We start from the raw sequence: 19959 nt of genomic DNA on the forward strand, positions 1-19959 counted from the left end.
TTTTATAACGCTAAATCCCGTTGCGTGATGTGTGCATGTACGTACGCGCTTGCTCGTCCCCAGACACACACCCAATGTATAGGCATATGTACAGTGCGCGCGTGTGCAGTGTGTGTAGCATTTTATGTGCTATGTTCCAATATGGGGGGGGGGGGGGGTGCACGGGGGTCCCCCTTACATACTCCCCTAATACTACTGCGTTATTTCGCAACACCGTTGCGTTATTTCGCAAGAGTATTGCCTTATTTCGCAAAAGTATTGCGTGATTTCGCAAAAGTATTGCATTATTTCGCACAACTATTGCGTTATTAAAGGGAATAACAGTGTGAGGAGCCGGTCTTCACTGCGTGATAATGACCGGGTTTGGGGGTGACCGCTGTTAATGGACCGAGACGAAGTTAAAAATACCTTTTTAACGAAATAAACAGTTAAAATGCTCCAATTTTGTGACTTTTTCCGACGATATTTCCAGACTTTTTTGTGTTCATGTTCATGGGCCATATTTCAGCTTATGCATGGTACCCTGTCTCTTCAATAAGCGTTGTTATATACACCACAGCCGGGCCCAGGCTGCGCTGGACAATTGCAACGTCTTCATTGCGTACGCGTACGACTTCTGCTGCCGTAGCCATACAAATTACAACAATGTTTTCATATTTTTACCTTATGGAGGAAGCTGACATTTCGTTTACACATTCCTTGTGTCCAGAATAACAAAGATGCTTGGTTTAGGAAAGGTAAATATGTCGATGGGCGAAGTATTTACAGAAAATAAATCGTAGATCTACACTTTCGTCGGAACATCCTCAGTAAAGTGCACTGCCGCTGTACGATGTCGTTTCAAAACTTCCTTACTTCCTTACGCGCGCGCACCCATAGCAACGCGCGTCAGTCTCACGCGAAGGTGGTTGAGCGCATGTGCAGTGCTGTATTGTTACAAGCTGCCGTATGACTGTTGTAAATTTGGCCAATCATTGCCTTCCATGGGGCTGGATCAATGCTGGTTCAGGGGCCATTTATTCGCTTGTTTTTTGAAGCCGGTCTTTATATCACCGTTAATGCCCGGCCACGTGATCGAGTCTCAACCAATCAGAAACCATCAACTCTCCAAGGTATTTATTAAATCGCAATAACAATATTTGTTTTTACTTTTTAAACTTGGCACGAGTGGGCCTCCATAGTATCGCGTTATTTCTCATTACAAATATTTTTCTTTAACTTTTAAAACCTTGCACGAACGGGCTTCCGTATAATAGTTTTAAAAATTGAAATAAAAAATAATTGTTTTATATTTCGCAAAAAAGCCGATCGCCATCGTGTTTACCTTAAGAAATAAGATCTTATGTATTTTGGATTTCGCCTAAAGTCTTATCTCGTCATGATTTTTTAGATTTACTCCTAAACCTCTTGCTAAAAGTAGTGCAACGTCTACCGAATCCTGGGACACGCCAGACGAAGGAAACCACAGACACTATTCTTCAGGGTTTCGGGGCTCTAGGCCATTTATTCTTACCACTTTCTTTACACGAGGCTCTCTTTACAACTCACAACGAAAAGAACGTTATACAAAAATGTCACACTACTGAGTCGGCGCAGTACGGCAACGGGTCTCCCTGGCCCAGCACGGCAGGGGTCCCAACGCTAAGGTTGCACCGTGGGTCCGTGCTGGCGCACTCTGCCGGCGGCCCGGCACCGACGTACGTCACACAGCCCCCTCCGAAGACCCTTGTTCGTCCCCGAACAAGGCGGCGCCTTCGCTGGGATATCCGCTTGGGTCTCCTGGTCTCCTCCATGGTCTCCTCCGGGGCCACCTCTTGGGTCTCCTCTGGGTTCTCCTCTGGGTTCTCCGCTGGGATCACCTCTGGGTTCTCAGGGGCGGATCGAGGAATTTTCGGAGGGGGGGGTTTCATCAGCAAAAAAATCTGAAAATGTACAGAGGTTTTTTTCTCCGGACACTTGGCCTCCGTAAAATGAAAAACTGGGGGGGGGGGGGGACCATGTTTCAATAGGGGGCGCTGTTCAAATTCGACGATTATTAACACTATATTCCAAAATGGTGAACCGTATTTTGAACAGGCAGACATTATACCAGTATAATTTGTTTGTGGTGTCACAACGGGGGGGGGGGGGGGGGGTTCGACTTATTTTTTAGGAATTTGTATGGAATTTTTTGGTTGACAGAGCTGGGGGGGTTGACCCCCCCCCCCCCCCCCCCCCCCCCCCCCCCCCCTCTGGATCCGCGCCTGAGTTCTCCTCTGGGGCCATCCCCGGGGTCTTCTCTCCATAGACTCCCGTGCGGAGCAACTCTACCGGCTCCGCTCCATTGAATCCCGTGCGGAGCAACTTCGCCGGCTCCGCTCCATAGACTCCCGTGCGGAGCAACTCTACCGGGGAACACGCATCCGGCGCATGTATATGCACGGGACGGAGCCGTTTCCGAAGGGAAACGTGCGTCTGTCGTATGAATGCGTGTGCCACGGGGCTGCTCCGGAGGGAAGCATGCATCCGGTGTATGAATGTGTGTGCTACTTTATTATTATTATTATTATTAAATGGTTTATTTTAAAAACATCATATCGCAGCCTCGCGGCCGAATTGCACAATGTTTTACATGATTTACAAATATTTTTAAAAGACAATGCTTACATACAAATAAGAAAAGAGCGTTATACAAGTCCGACAACGGGTCTCCCTGGCCGAGCAGCAGGGGTCCCAACGCTAAGGTTGCACCGTGGGTCCGCGCTGGCGCCCTCTGCCGGCGGCCCGGCACCGACGTCACAGTATCTAGATAGCGCCGCACAGTAATACTTTTGCAGCAAAACCAAACAGGCGCTCTAACGACTGTACTTGTAAAAACGATACCTATACTCAGTCTTGTAGTTGAGTCACTTGAGTCTCGAGTCACTTCAAGTTCGGTCGAAAACGAGTCCGAGTGTTGAATCACTGATTCAAGTCCGAGTCCTAGTCCGAGTCCAGCCTTCTTCGAAAATCCGCGTGAGGAAACACTTGCAATGATGACCACGTACTATTATGTACATGTAAGCCTAGGCATAATACGAAATGGACTGGACACACATACAAAATATTGTGACAAAAATCACCTTTTCCTTTTGAGTAATCTTTCCGTACTTGCGGGTAGTCTGGTTTCCTGATCATGAATCTCGTACGACAGGGCCATTTTCACTTCTCAAATCCAGTATTTATTCACTGTCTAGACTTACCAAATATTCGTAGTATTTGTAGAATAATTCCATAATGTTGTGAAGAAGCCATTAACTATGCTTTACACTGTTGTTTCTCTCAGGTACTTATGCAAGTTTCATAACGATTCAAGGCATTTGACGTATGCGCACAGTGTTCATTACCAGCACACTTTCGCAAAATGTGGTTCGGCCACCTTTCTATACAAAACCACATTTGCCTGGGGTTTTGTGCGGGAGTGTGTGGCCTAGTGGTTAGGGTTCGTGACTCATGATCAGAGGGTCCGGGGTTCGAATCCAGCCGCTGGTCATATATTGTGTCCTTGGGCAAGGCACTTCACCCCCACTTGCCCATCTCCACCCAGGATAGTATGAATGGGTACCGGCATTAGCTGGGGAGTAACCTGCGATGGACTAGCATCCCATCCAGGGGGAGTAGAAATATTCTCAGTCGTTTCATGCTACTGAAACCGGAGGTAAACGCCGGCCTCATGAGCACATTGGCTCGGGACAGACTTTTACTTTGTGCGTAAACCTTATCAGTCGGACGATCACACTCAATTGACTTCGGCAAAACCCATCATAAAGAATAAGTTAACCTGACCATTTTGTTCCGAGAGTGTGATTCTAATGTTGAATGCACCCATTGTTTGTGTGTTATGTACTTTAATGCAGCTGAGATTTCATCATCAGGGTTGGTGACTCGTTTTGCATACGCGATACGCGCTACGCGCAAGTAAGCCTATTAGAGGGCGCGCGCGTACCGCGACCCAGATTCAGCTTTGCCAAAAGTGCATAGGCGAGCTGGAACAGCGATCGAGTGCATGCTCTGTTCGCCTCTCCAGAACAAACCCTGTGGGAAGAACCAAGCGGATGCCAGTGACCGGAAGAAGAAGAGGAATAAGAATTCAAGAAGGAACAAGCAAGAAGGAACAAGCAAGAAGATGAAGAAACAACATGAATTGAAGAAGTATAGCCAGAGGAAGAAGATAAGAAGTATGAAGAGACGAATACCGATGTCCACAGGGAAAAGGAAGCAACGTACAGCCCATGCATTATGCGCCGTGTACTGTGTGTACATATCCGCGCATGCATGCATGCAATGCATGGCTTCGTGTATTGTGATACGAGAAGTCACCATCTGTATTTTACACTAAAACTATATGGTAAAATAACCCTTGCTAAGTTGCAGGATAACTATTAGTAAAACCTGATTGCTTACATTATTTGAGTGGGCGTACACCCAAGTCACCGCACGACATTTTTTAAAATTATGATAGGGCTGTTAACGTTTTGCGTGTTTTCACTAGTAAAATAAGTATTGTACAGCCAGTTAGTTGGGTATGAAGCCTATAAAAAAGGTAGTCTCTGCATGTATGTAGCCATGTGGTCTATTATATGTGAGCAGATTCGCTGATTAATTATGCAAGACAACCCCCTCTTGACCTCTAGATTTTTACCAATCAGCGGGCACTTTCTATATCGGGTCTGTGTATTGACCGTTTTGTCGTGGTATTTATACAGCGCAAGTGACGTATTTTGAGTCGTATTTTGGTCGAATAGAGAGCGCGACGCGAGCTACTAGGACGTATCAACAGCGAGCAGAGCGTAGTGTGAACGCAGTGACAGCGCAGCGGCAGCAACTAGATCGAGTAATTGAGCTTGACAGCCTCGGGGCGCATAGAGAGCGAGTTGAGTGCATCGTAAGCGCGGGAAGAGCACAGTATGAGCATAGCTTGAGCTTCTTTGAGACAGAAAGTTGTCATTTTCTTGCGTCCTCGCTGCGATTGTTAAATTTATGAAATATTTTTGGTCGCCGTAAGGTCTCCTATGAGATCGCATATAATGTGACAGGCCCTTTATACAGAAGACTGGGCTCCGTGGATAACTCAAGACTTATGAAAAGGCAGAGCAGGATAGAATAAACCCCGCTTCTAAAATGTCTGTTCACCTGGCTTTATCGGAGGTGGGACCAGTTTAGAAGTCAAAGTAGTTTCACGTTTCCAATCATTTGTTCTTTCAGGGGTGTGTTCCACTCCAATCCCTAATCCACGTAGTTTATCCACTCCCTCCACCCCGGTACACTACACAGGCATGGGCGTCGCCAGGATATTTTCCAGGGGAGGAGGGGGCAAAGCACATTTTCCCCCAAGATTTCCTAACTTTTTTCAACATATTCTCAATTGATCATTTTCCAATATTGCCCTAACCCTCCCTCCCCCAATCAAAATTCACGGCAATATGGCTTCGCATTTAGTTTTCCTTTTTTTTCCTATAGCCTGACCAGATTTCTGCCAACCTCAGGAACATATATTTCAAGCAAGTTATACCACGGAAGAACAACCCTCCCACTAATAGTACACGGTGGTAAAAGAAAGTGAACAAGCTTGAACGACTTATGAAGAACAATACATGTCAGCAACGTGGGCAACACCCCTATGAAATAACCAGAATGTCTAAGCGCTCCTAACGCTGACCTTTTGTGCTGAAACTATTATACGATTCAACGACTATCTTCGCCAAATACGACGGCGTTTGAATGAAGATATTGATTTGTAAAACAAAAATATATGTTTTCCAAAAATAAGAGGCCCGCAAAAATGGTAAAGCGCCCACATGTGGTATTTAAACCACAGCGCAACTAAATGATGTCATAATATTGTAGAGCACCAACCACTAGCCTAATAAGATTTCTCTCAAAATTCAGGAAATTCGGCTGAAGATACATCTAACGATGGAGGGCACCAAAAGATTTTTTGACACTGTCCAATAAATATAATTACCACCCTGAAAATCGATTTCAAAATCCTCTAGACACTTTCATAATAGAAACAGAACAATTTTGATGTTTCAATGTTCAACAATTCAAATTTATTCCCTTCACCTCAAAATGAAAACAAAAATTGTATCAAGTTTATACAACCGCAGCAAATATTTACATATTTCATTTATATATTTATTTATTTTTATTTTTTTTTTGGGGGGGGGGAAGTACAAGAATTGCAATTAATGACTGTTCATTGACATGTGTAAACATGATCTGGGTGAACAATACAGGTGAGGAGGCTCAATTTTGGAGACTGTTTTGGAAATTTCAAAAGGATATTTTCATCGAGTCCTTTTTGAAGGGAATGTACATGGTTGGCTTTTTTACTGTAATTTTCAGAAATGAACTATTTGAGGGGTTAGTATAATAGATCAAATATTGTTGCCCTGACATGTCCGAAGTTTTGTGTTCAAAAATGTTTGAAAAACCAAGAAAAACAAAAATGTTCAAGTAGTCTATTCCCCTGACTCCACTAAGGATAAAATGGATCAATTTGTAGATGCCGGAAAATTGTAAGGTAAGGGAACCAGTGCAGCTGGCCTGCACCCGTTCATGACCATGTAACAAATAGCAAACAACATTTGGACTGTAAAAAATGGAAAATTTGAAGCAGAAGTTGAAAAATAGTTAAGTTTTTCCAACGGTGGTCGGCCAACCACCGTAGGAAATGTATACAAAAATACCATTTTCTTGAAAATGACTTCACACCGTGTGCCATAATTTTACAGGATGCTTTAGACTGTCATTTACCATCATCCTAGTAAGGTATTTTGTAAAAACTTGATAGTTTTATTTTTCGATGTTTGCAAATGTTGTATATTCCCTTTAATGTTAAAAACCGCCAGAAATGTGGTCCCTTAAAATTAAAAGTTTCAAACCAAAATTGTTGCCAGACTGTAGTTTTCAATAGAGGTCTGCAGCTAAGCGTATAGTTAATTTTGAAACTTCAGTCACTAATTTCGTAGTACACTTTATTGTAATCCTGGGGTATAGATTAAAGTGAATACTGAGCACATTTTGTGAACAGAAAACAGTTAAACTCGAAAACTTTCAATTACACATTTTACATGATTGTCACACTATTGTGTCCTCCTGTACCAATATAATTATACATACAGGGTTCTACACGTGTAGAGTGTTATCGGTATTGGTATAAGAGCTGAACAGTGGAAACAGTCCTTCACGAATGAAAACAATACTTTCAAGTGACCTATTTTTAATGCATTTTAAAAACTTTAAATCGAAAGAAAAAAACCAATGTCGATCATTTTCCCGCTTTGTCCTGAAAATACAAACAAACAAAATACAAATAAATATCTTTCGGTAAAGATCCCATGGTTTAGAAAGTAGGTGGCTTTTGAAAGCAAAGACTCTGCTTGTCTGATATTGTTCCTATCAAGACGTCTTTCTTATTTTGTTTCATTTTGAACACAGCATTGCATATACTAAACTTAGTCGATCTACTCCCTCAAATTCAACCCCCCCAACAAAAATCACTTAAAGGACCCTCAGTTTATTGATTAAGGACCATAAAATCAAAGTGATAAAATTGAACCCAGTCTATGATGGTCCAGAGAGGCAAACAATAAAAAAAGGGAAATTACTGCTAATAATTGAACGTGACGCAAATTATATGTACTTACGATTTGAATCACATCCTGGTAAAAATTCAAGCATCGTTGTAGCATGTCGTCTGACTGTTAATGAAGAATCAAGATCAATATGGTATTTAAGGAAAATAGTTCTAGCCCTTCAAAAATCAGGTATTATAGTGGAAAATTATCACATCTGTTAATAGATCTCAATCCGGGTATTATAATTTTATAGTTGTTTTTGTTTGTTTGTTTATTTGTTTGCTGAGGTGTTTGTTTGTTTGTTTGTTTGTTGGGGGGGTTGTTGGGGTGTTTGTTTGTTGGGGTGTTGGGGTGTTTGTTTGTTTGTTTGTTTGTTTGTTTATTTGTTTGTTTGTTGGTGTTTGTTTGTTTGTTTGTTTGTTTGTTTGTTTGTTTGTTTGTTTGTTTGTTTGTTGGGGTGTTTGTTTGTTTGTTTGTGGGGGTGTTGGGCTGTTTGTTTCTTTGATCGATGCGATCCAGGCTATGTTGCACGGTGAACTAGAAGCACTCACTGGAAGCATTCACCACGCGCGTCAGTGTAATAACACCCGTGGGCCGGGACCGGCGCCTGCATCGAGCGAGATGGGTAAATCATATAAATATTCATATCCTCCTGATTCTTGATTCTTAGCAAATCAGAGTGCTCCGTCCAATTTTGGTAGCAAGCTTGATATGTTTGATTTAAAGTCTAGTTTTGTACCCTTTTTTTGGGGGGGGGGGCAACTCACGTGATACGGGTGTCGTAGTAGCTCCGGCTACATGACGACCAGCCGAGATCTAAGCGAGGATTCTCTTTGTATTGAGCCATCAAGTAACCGCTTGACGAGCAGCCGTTTCTAGGACCACCCGATGGACCTGAAGCATCATGCCACATGCCCAAGCTGTAATCGTTGCAAAAAAATGTAAAAATCAAGATGGCGTTGAAGGTTTCAATAACATCTTACCACAGATACGCCATTAACCAACCTGGTTCCCAGGGTGTCGAGCAGTATGCTCCCACCACTATATACCTTCTCACTCACCCTGGTATAAGATCATTTGCATATCCAATTTTGTTTGGATACGTATATATGCAAATGAGAATATTCTGGTATTATTATTATTGGTTTATTTATACTTGCTTGCAGCCCGAAGGTTTAATAGTATTTATCGTACAACCATAAAACGTCTAATAAATACAAAAGCGTTTACACATTTTAATTCCTTTTAACGTTTGGATAAAAACACATCAGGTAAACTTTTCAATTTTTTTTTCAGAGAGAATGAAATACACAAAGATCTAACCATCACAACATAAATAATCCTGACATTAGTGAAAGGGCAGTACAAACTTGACACAACAATTATTAATCGAATGGAAGTCAGATCATTACGCCAAGTGTATCATTAAAATAAGTCACAGGCATCTTAAACTTGACTGCAGCTCATGGGATAGCCTTGGTCAATGCTCTCGTCGTTATTCGTCCCGTACGCGGTCAATCGTCGGCATATATCCTCACGCGCTATGCACATGCATGTAAAAATACAGCGCGAACAGCGACCTCACGCGGCCACTATTTTTATGCAAATCAGTTGGAGACGATGTCGAGCCTTGGTTCAATCGTCCATGTGAGGTTTTGGGGGTGGTGCTCATTATGTTAATAGCCGTAGCTGACCTTAAATGTCGTTTTCTTATTGGTCGATCGTTGCGTGGAAACTTGCATAGTGAAACGTGGCACCGTACATAATCCATACACGTACACATTGTGTGTCTCTGCACACGGCACCAATGCACAAAAACTGTGGTTCCTGTCACGTCCGCAAAAGCCGGAATAGCTGCAAATAATTTGATGACGTCCGGATTTACCAAGGTGTGATTGGACACTCCACATATTAGCCCCGCCTACATTATCTGTATTCGCATACGAGGTGGTGCGCTGGAAATCTAGCGCAAAGTAAAGAAAAACATAAGCTTTGGCCGACGATTGAACCAAGGCTCGACATCGTCTCCAACTGATTTGCATAAAAATAGTGGCCGCGTGAGGTCGCTGTTCGCGCTGTATTTTTACATGTGCATAGCGCGTAAGGATATATGCCGACGATTGACCGCGTACGGGACGAATAACGACGAGAGCATTGACCAAGGCTACTCATGGGAATAAACTGACCAGGAATGCGTTCTAACAGGGTTGGTTGATTTAAATCACGTTGATTTTAATCACTGATATAAATTGCGATATAAATCAAATGATCTTTTTAATATCAATGATTTGAAACACTTCTTTGTAGAAATCTTATTTTTGGCGAAATATATTGATTGAGGGTGATTTTAATCATTTAAATCAACTGATTCCACCTAATTACAAAGTGTAAGATGTTCTTTACACTTTCAAACACCCCTACGTGGACTTCATCAGCATCGAATCAACTTACATGTAGGTTTTGCATAATTACCTGAATCATTGATTAAAGTCAAGATCTGAGTTTAAAAGCTTTTCTTTGAATTTGAATTTCAATGACAGCACACTCACTTTTGCTTTAACCATTCATTGATCTGTTTAGTAATATTGTGAATCAGCTGTGCTGGTGTAGGCTTACCTGAACCATCTAAAAGTGTATTAAAGTCCCAATTGATAGTCTTATTCCTGTTTCTCCATAAAAAAAATGTAGATTGGGATAAATGTAATGCCTTTTAGAGGTGCAAGGCCTGATTTCTGTTTTCCACCTCGTATGAAGGACCATCATCAAACAATATATTTTGATATTTTATCTTTGTAACCATGTGCAATTCAGCCGCAATGCTGCAAGACATTGGATTTTTAATAAACCAGAATAATAATGATATTAATAATTATTTAAAAACTATACGTTCACAATATACATCCACATTATAATAACTATAAGTTCACAAGGATCAGTGCTGTCATTTTGAAATTTTTATGAAATAAACATTCCCATGGATAACTGTACTCGTTTTGCGTACATACCATGTACACATAAAATAAGTCACGTTTTTCATTCATATCTGCTCACAATGTATCTGAGCTGTACCAATCAAGCCATAAAGTGTCTTCAGTTTTAATAATGTTCCATTTAACCAATGAGGTAGACTACATGTATTGAACCAGTATAAATGGATCGAGAGATCTATGTCTGTTTGAAAACAGAACATAGGGCTTTTCCGCTTATTTTATTTTGTATGACTTTCTGCTTTTTTGCCAATGTGGAGTCATGTAGTTTATATTTTTGGTTCAAAGTTCATAAAAAGTTATATTGAGCTAGAATAGCCAACAGATATAAAATGTAATTAGTTGATGGCGTCATGTTGACACCACTTTGGATTTGGCATTTGATGACGTCACATGCCCTACTGTGACATCATCTTGATTACACTTTCCAATGCACATTTTTGCATTGTGGTCTTGGTTTGCACTAAGCTTAAAGTCAATCCAATGAAAGGATGTGTTAAATTTTAGAAGCGCAATGAAATTGTAAATATGAAAAAAAATTCATAAAAAAATCAACCGTAAACGTCATAGTGACGTCTTTTCGGAATTTGCATATTGGTACCATTACTTAGCTATCCTCCAAGTTTCATGACAATCGGACCTTCCCTTATATGTGTATTCAAAAATCGCATTTTTGATGACGTTATGATGATGTCACACATTTTTCAAAATTTTGTGCATATACCTGATACCTCACAAACATAATACGAAAAGAATTTTGAATTTTGCATGTTGCATTCGTGAGATATGGCTTAAAGGTCAAAAATTCCACAATTTGACATAAAATCACACAGAGTAACATGCACTACTAGGGATGAGTTCCGATATATGTTGAAAGTCATTATACCGTTTAGGAGAAAACCCGCGGTCTGATGACGTCATCATTTTTTTTTCGCACACAGGTGTTGTTTGCATTAAGGTCATTATATACCCTCATTTTGAAGCGATTACCGCAAACTTCGCCACAGACATCAACTCAAAATTCATTTTAAACATTTTTCAACCTGCCGCTAGAGGGCGCTCTTAAATGTATGACTTCACCCGTAATTTGTTGTGAACTACAACTACAACCACAGACTAACAGCGTTGAAAGCAAGTTCACATTTTTTTCCAGTTTTAAATTATAAGCTACTTCCGGTTTGGACCGGAAGGAAGGGTCACGTGACTTTACGCACACGAGATAAAATAAAGACCCTGGATTATTATATCAATTCCCGCAAAAATCAAGTTCAGGTCTCTCACGGTTTATTTTATATTAATTTTCAAAGATTAAATCTATAAATCTGTAAAGTGACGTCACGTGACCAATGATGACGTCACCATGACGTCACTCTTCGGGACACAACTTGACTATAGGGGCTATGCCTGTGGTAACTTTGAATGATGTATGACAAAGATTAATGCCAAACGTGTATAAAGTCTATGGGATTTAGGCGACAAAAAGAAGAAATAAAAAAGAGAGAACAAAAAGAAAGGCTTTTCCGCACTATGCAGAAAAGCCAAAAATCAGAAAAAAAAGAAAGGCTTTTCACAAATTTTGCGAAAAAGCCAAAAAAAAATCAGAACACAAAGAAAGGCTTTTTCGCAAACTTGCGAAAAAGCCAAAAATTAGAACTAAAACAATGCTTTTCCGCTTTCATAGGTCTGACAAAATCTCATCTCCCATCCAAATAAAGGCCTATAAGTCCGACGCCTCATAGGTCCGACGCCCATAGGTCCGACGCCTCGTAAGTCCGGCGCCTCATGTCCGAAACATCGTTTGTTCGTTGTCCCAATTATGACGTGTCGGACTTATGAGGCGTCAGAGCAATTTGGCCGAATCCCTTAGTTTGATGTCTCATAAATCGGACGCCTCATAATTCCGGAAATGTCGGACTCAAGTTATGAGGCGTCGGACTTACGATACGGCCCCGTTTGCGGGCGTTTTTAATACACTCAACCAAAAAAGAAAGTCCCCCCTTAATTCTTTTTTGTCTAACTCAAAAACTACTGGGCACATCTTGCTCATTTTACGACTGATCAATACAGAAATTCCTTAGCAATCTAGACATACTCTTTGTATGGCCGAAAACAGTGATAATGTGTACAAAATGATTTTTGCACTTTTGTATACGTGCAAGGTGAGTGTGAACCGCAACTTGCACGTATACAAAATTGCAACTGTTTTCGGTATCATTTGTCATAAATTGTATAAATTCGTACACATAATTATCGTTCTGGGCCAAATAAAGAGTATGGCTGGATTGCTAAGGAATTTCTGTACAGATTTGTCGTTATTCGAGCGCGAGGTGCTCAGTAGTTTTTGAGTTAGACAAAAAAGTATTGGAAGGGGGGCTTTCTTTTTTGGTTGAGTGTAGCTATGGGTCCTGAGAAGGCACCAAACCAGCATGCCAAGATTACGATAGCATCACTGTTGTGATAGCACGTAGCTTTTAAAGTCCTCGAAATATTATGTGCGAATGGAAGCACGGGCGGATGTAGCTTTCGGGAAGTGTGAGGCTTGAGGGAAGGCGTGCCTAAGGCACGCCCTGCCAAGGGCATGCCCCCCCCCCCCTAAAATGTTGAATTGTACAAAACTTCCTCTTGCATTCTAATGCAGTTTGAGAATACATCTAGGAACTTAAGCATTCTATTTATTAATTTTCCCCCCAATTTACGAGGATCAGAACATTAATCAGCAGCTGAAAGGGTATTTGGGGGATTGCAACCCTCCTCTAGAACCGCCACTGGGAAGTAGCTTACACGGGAATGTAGAAAACGAAAATTGTCATCCCTACAGGATCAATAGTATAGGCTCCTTGTGTGTGGCGGCCATTTGTGGAAAACATAGCAAAACTCACTTGTGTCCGATCTCGTGTGCGGTAGTGCTAGTGGCATCCAATCCACGGAATTCACTGAGTGATGTACCCCACCGGCCACACTGCCCAACGTAGGCTATGCCCAGTAAATTGTTACCAGCCGACGAACTTGAAAGGTCTCTTCTGTTTGGGACGAAAGGAAAACACAAAGCGCAAAGGGTGTGGAGTAGTTTTAGCATTACATGATGTAGGTATTTGGAGTCCAAAACTAAAGTCTATTATTGAAACATCTGATCAAATTTAAGGAATCTGCATGGTTGTTTGCTTGGTTTTTTTTTCAAAACAAGGGCCGAAATCCTTCGAGTTTCACGCTCTCCACCCCACGTATTACACATGTCAAGTTTCGTTTTTTGTTCTTTTCTTACTTTGAGTATTTATAATTTTTACCTTTTTGTTGTTGTTTTCTCCGTCCTTCTCTTCGAGATTCAACCCCGAGAGTGAATCTGCTTTTTTATTGCTATTTCTAGCAAAACATTTGTTTCCACTTTTAAATACGATATCGACCAAAAATAGTTGTGATATTCTAATTTTACTTTAGAAATCGATTTTGAATTATTTGCGGCCCGACAATAATCCGCCCCACTCGCAGACAGAGATTTACGCCACTGTTGCGCACGAATACTCACCCTGTCAAGAATGCAGCGTTGTCCCAATGCTCACTGCTTGAGGACGATTTCTTATTACTATCTTGCCAGCTCGCGCAGTTTGAAAGGTAGTTGTTACCATCAGAAACCGTATTCAATCCACTCTAAATAAACCAAGACAAAACTAGAGGTTCGCGTTTGTTGTTACAAACGCAGAGTGGTCGGGTAGACAACTATTTCATTAGACATTGTCCAGTTAAGTTATGAATATGTTTATTTCAGAAAAAAGGATCAATAACTTTAACATTTCCAGTACCATTTTTTTGTACAAAAAGAATGCGTCTTTTTAGGGTATGATAAATTTCAGTAAACATTTAGGTAGGCCTACACGTACAAGTTATTTTCGGTTTGATGACGTCTTCAGTCAAAAAAGGGAAGGGAATACTGATTCAATTCAAGGAGGACACTTGTTTATCATTAAGTAAAAATAACGCGGTAATGTGGAAATTAAGTGTATGTAATAATAACACCCAACTTCCGGTTTGATGACGTCAAAGTATTTGGAAGCAAAAGGTCAATATTAAGTGTATCAGATGTCATTTTTGGGGGCAAGGATTTAAGTCATGAAACAGGGATCATTATGATGGATTTCAGTTAAAAATAAAATGATCATTGTTATATTCTCCGTACAATAACTTCCGGCTCGATGACGTCATGATTATGAAATCTTGCAAATTCATTTGTGGTTGCTCGCGGGATATATAGGGGCAATTTGATAAATATGTGATTGAGGGTTTCAAAAGATCAAACTGTTTTCGATGTGTCGCTAGAGGGCGCCCTTTCGTGGGATGACGTCAACATTAAGTTTTTTGTGATAGGAATTCCTCAACACTTCCATAATGTATTTGTCTGTTGTAAAATGCTTCCGTTTAGAGTTAGATTCAATTTCTATTGCACTTCCGGTAACACAGGAAGTAAAGCATCGGAAGTAAAGGTTAAGCAGTTTTGTGCCCGGGAATATGAAATGTTGCTCAAGGCACGGTCTACAACCTCACGAAAAAACGAAGACGATACTCTATTTAGTTCAAGAGATATAGGTCGAACTATTTTGTCAAAACGTGCCTTCAAATCGCTTGTAATTTGATACCTGATGACGTCATGATGACGTAACAACATTTATAACATCTTCGTAACATGGTACAAGTTCACTTTAGGTTTTATGATCATACCGTAAACCGTTCGGAAGAAATTGTGCTTTCAGGCTAAAATCGATTTCAGGCTAATATCTTCATTTTGAATTCACCTAACTTTGACCTTCCGGTAGAACCGGAAGTAAAGGTCAAGCGAGTTTATGTACACAACAAAAAATGTTCATCAATCAATGGTCTATCTGATAACAAGATTGGAACATAATTGATCATTTTGTTCATGAGTTATAGATGAAAGAAGATCGTCATTTTTTAAACGAAAATCGCTTGTAATTTGACACCCGATGACGTCATAATGACGTCAGAGTAATATGCTTCACTTAAGATGAGGGTCGATAAATATTGAAAGTTACAAGTTCCTTTCATAAACCGTTTAGGAGAAAACCTGCGGAAACGTGCAGTACGGGAAAAAAAGAAAGAAAGAACTAGAGCTTCGCGTTTGTTGTTACAAACGCAGAGTGGTCGGGTAGACAACTATTTTATGAAACACTGTCCAGTTAAGTTATGAATATTTTTATATAAGAACAAAGGATCACGAAATTAAATCCTTTCCAAGACAATCAAATTATTTTTTTGTTAAAAAAATGCATCTATAACGGTGTGATCAATTTCAGTAAACATTCTATGTACACATACAAGTTATTTCTTGGTTGATGACGTCATTATTCAAAAACGGGAAGTGATGTTCATTGTGAAGTAAAATAACGTATGTATTCATAACACCTACATTCCGCTTTGATGACGACACAGTATTTGGAAGCAAAGGTTAACAATGTAATAGATATCTTATTTGGGCTAAGATCGACATGGATCAAAGGATATTAAATTTAAAATTTGATCGTTTCAAATTCTCATAGAGGTAACTTCCGTTCTGATGACGTCATGAATTTGCAACCTTGCCAAGTTATATGTGGTTAATCAAAGAATATCACGGGCCGATTTCGTACAATTTGAACGGATGGTTTTCAAACTAAAGAAAGCAAACACTATTCTATGTGCTGCTAGGGGGAGCCCTTTCAAAAGATGACGTCATCACATTGTTTTATGTGCCTGACATTCCTCACTAAAAACTTTCTTAATGTGTATGTGTGTAGTAAAATGCTTCCGCTTTTAAATTATATTCGGTTTTTATTGCACTTCCGGTAACACCGGAAGTAAAGGTCCTGCGGTTTTGTGTCTGGGAACAGGAAATGTTTTGTTCACGGCATATTCTACAACCTCACGAAAAAACGAACACGATACTTTATTTAATAGTTCAAAAGATATGACGCAAACTATTTTGTCAAAATTTGCCCTTAAATCGCTGGTAATTTGATATTTGATGACGTCATGATAACGTAACAAATTATAACATCTTCGTTACATGGTACAAGTTCACACAATGTTTTATGATCATAACGTAAACTGTTTGGATTAAATGTTGCTTTTTTTATTTTAGGCTAAACTTCTTCGTTTTGAATTCACCTAACTTTGACCTTCCGGTTGACCCAGAAGAACAGGTCAAGCGAGTTCATCTACACAACAAAAATGTTAATTAATTAGTGGTCTATCCGATTACAATGTTTGAACATGATTGATCATTTTGTTCAAGAGTTATAGGTGAAAGTAATTGGTCACTTTTTCAGCTCAAATCGCTTTTAATTTGACTCGATGACGTCATAATTACGTCAGAGTAATATGCACCACTAAGGATGAGGGTCGATATATATTGCAAGTTACAAGTTCATACCATAAATCGGTCAGGAGAAAACCCGCGGAAACGTGCCGTACGGGAAAAAGAAAGAAAGAAAGACTAAAGGTTTGCGTTTGTTGTTACAAACGCAGAGTGGTCGGGTAAACAATTTTATTAGACATTGTCCAGTTAAGTTATGAAAATGTTTATGTCAGAAAAAAAAGGGATCAAGAACTTTAACATTTCCATTACCAATAATTGTGTACAAAAAGAATGCGTCTTTTTAGGGTATATTTTAGAAACAACAAACTTCCGGTTTGATGACGTCATAGTATTTCGAAGCAAAAGACAAATATTAAGTGTAACAGATGTCAATTTGGATGTCAAGTCACGAGACAGGGATCAAATGATGGATTTAAATTAAATATAAAATGATCATTGTTGAATTCTCCCCACAGTAACTTTCGGTCTGATGACGTAATCATGATTATGAAATCTTGCAAATTCATTTATGATTGCTCACGTGATATATAGGGGCAATTTCATAAAAATTTGATTGAGGGGTTTGAAATTTCAAAAGATTAAACTGTATTTGATGTGCCGCTAGAGGGCGCCATTTTGTGGTATGACGTCAAAATTATATTTTTGTGTTTGGCATTCCTCACTTAATACTTCCATTATGTATTTGTTTGTAGTAAAATGCTTCCGTTTTAGAGTTAGATTCAATTTCTATTGCATTTCCGGTAACACCGGAAGTGAAGGTCTAGCAGTTTTGTGCCCGGGCATAAGAAATGTTGCTAACGGCATAGTCTACAACCTCACAAAAAATGAACACGATACTCTATTTAGTTCAAGAGATATAGGTCAAACTATTTTGTCAAATCGTGCCATCAAATTGTTTGTAATTTGATACTTGATGACGTCATGATGACGTAACAAAATTTATAACATCTTCGTAACATGGTTCAAGTTCACACTAGGTTTTACGATCATACCATAAACTGTTTTGATTTCAGGCTAATGTCTACATTTTGAATTCACCTAAATTTGACCTTCCGGTAGAACCGGAAGGCAAGGTCAAGCTAGTTCACGTACACGACATAAAATGTTTATCAATTAATGGTCTTTCTGATTACAAGGTTGGAAGATGATTGATCATTTTGTTCAAGAGTTATAGGTGACAGAAGATCGTCATTTTTTTAACGAAAATCGCTTGTAATTTGACACCCGATGACGTCATAATGACGTCAGAGTAACATGCAGCACTTAGGATGAGGGTTGATATTAAATGAAAGTTACAAGTTCATATCAAACACCGTGTAGGAGAAAACCCGCGGAAACGTGCTGTACGGAAAAGAAAGAAAGACTAGAGGTTCGCGTTTGTTGTTACAAACGCAAAGTGGTCGGTAGACAACTGTTTTGTGAAACAATACCCAGTTGGGTTGTGAATATTTTTTGGGTAAGAACAAAGGATCATGAAATTTGAACTTCCGTATACATTTTAGGTACACGTACAAGTTATTTCTGGTTTGATGACGTCAGTCAAAAAAGGGAAGGGAATACTGATTTAGTTCAAGGAGAATACCCGTTTAACAAAAAGTAAAGATAACTCATGGAAGTATGGACTTTCTAAGTGTGTGTAATAATAACACCAAACTTCCGGTTAGATGACGTCATAGTATTTGGAAGCAAAAGGTCAACTTTAAGTGTAGCAGATGTCATAAACTGGACTAGGAACAAAGTCATGAGACAGGGATCAAATGAAGTGGAAATCAACAAAATGATCATTGTTAAATTCTCCCTACGGTAACTTCCGGTTTGATGACGTCATGATTTTGAAACCTTGCAAATTCATTCGTGGTTGCTTACGGAATATGAAGGGGCCATGTGATAAAATTTTGATCGAGGGTTTTTAAATGTGAAAAGATTAAACTCTTTTTGATGTGCCGCTAGAGGGCGCCCTTTTAGGGATGACGTCAAAATTATGTTTTTGTGTTTGGCATTCCTCACTTAACACTTCCATAATGTATTTGTCTGTAGTAAAATGCTTCCATTTTAGAGTTATATTTAATTTTTCTTGCCCTTCCGGTAACACCGGAAGTGAAGGTCAAGCGGTTTTGTACTAGGGAATAAGAATTGTTGCCTGATGCATCATTTACAACCTAACGCAAAAACGAACACGATACTCTATTTAGTTCTAAAGATATAGCTGAAACTATTTTCACAAATTTGGCCGTTAAATTGCTTGTACTTTGATACATGATGACGTCATGATAACGTCAAATTTGTTTTTAACACCTTCGGACGGGCATTGAAGTTCATACCAGGTTTTCACGTACACGACAAAAAAATGTTAATCAATTAATGGTTTATCTAATTACAAGGTTGGAACATAATTGATCATTTTGTTCAAGAGTAATAGGCAGAAGAAGACGGTCATATTTTCAACGAAAATCGCTTGTAATTTAACACCGTATGACGTCATCGTGACGTCAGAGTAATTTGCACCACTCGGGATGAGGGTCGATATATGTTTAAAGTTTTAAGTTCATACCATCAACCGTTTAGGAGAAAACCCGCGGAGAAGTGCCGTACGGAATGTCAGAAAAAAAGAACTTCAACATTTCCAGTACCAATTAAGCGTAATCAAGATGATGTCATAGTAGGGCATGTGACGTCAACAAATGCCAAATCCGAAGTGATGTCAACATGATACCATCAACTTATTTCTATACATTATATATCTGATGGCTATACTAGCTCAATATAACTTTTTATGAACTTTGAAACAAAAAATATAATCTACATGACTATTGGCAAAAAAGCATAAAGTCATACAAAAAATAAAATTAGAGGTTCGCATTGTTGTTACAAACGCAGAGTGGTCGGGCAGGCAATTTGTTCATTAAACACTGCCGAGTTGAGTTATGAATATGTTTATATAAGAACAAAGATTCACAATTAAATCCTTTCCAGTACAATCAATTCTTTGTTGAGAATGCATCTTTAA

General features: G+C 39.5%; 1 protein-coding gene across 1 annotated transcript in view; it reads right to left on the bottom strand.

Moving 5' to 3' along the window:
- Nucleotides 1-6791: 6791 nt before the first annotated feature.
- The window catches only part of LOC119720782 (A disintegrin and metalloproteinase with thrombospondin motifs 4-like), a 43065-nt gene continuing 29897 nt past the window's right edge, over nt 6792-19959 (bottom strand). The window contains exons 7-11 of the mRNA XM_038190625.1: nt 14112-14233; nt 13468-13608; nt 8369-8521; nt 7671-7724; nt 6792-7309 (exon numbers count right to left, since the gene is read on the bottom strand). Of these exons, the coding sequence (XP_038046553.1) occupies nt 7697-7724; nt 8369-8521; nt 13468-13608; nt 14112-14233 (444 nt within the window). The 3' untranslated portion in view covers nt 6792-7309; nt 7671-7696. The remainder of the gene's footprint in view (nt 7310-7670; nt 7725-8368; nt 8522-13467; nt 13609-14111; nt 14234-19959) is intronic.

The sequence above is a fragment of the Patiria miniata genome, unplaced genomic scaffold (assembly GCF_015706575.1).
Source record: "Patiria miniata isolate m_02_andy unplaced genomic scaffold, ASM1570657v1 HiC_scaffold_13, whole genome shotgun sequence".
In the NCBI taxonomy this organism is placed as follows: domain Eukaryota; kingdom Metazoa; phylum Echinodermata; class Asteroidea; order Valvatida; family Asterinidae; genus Patiria; species Patiria miniata.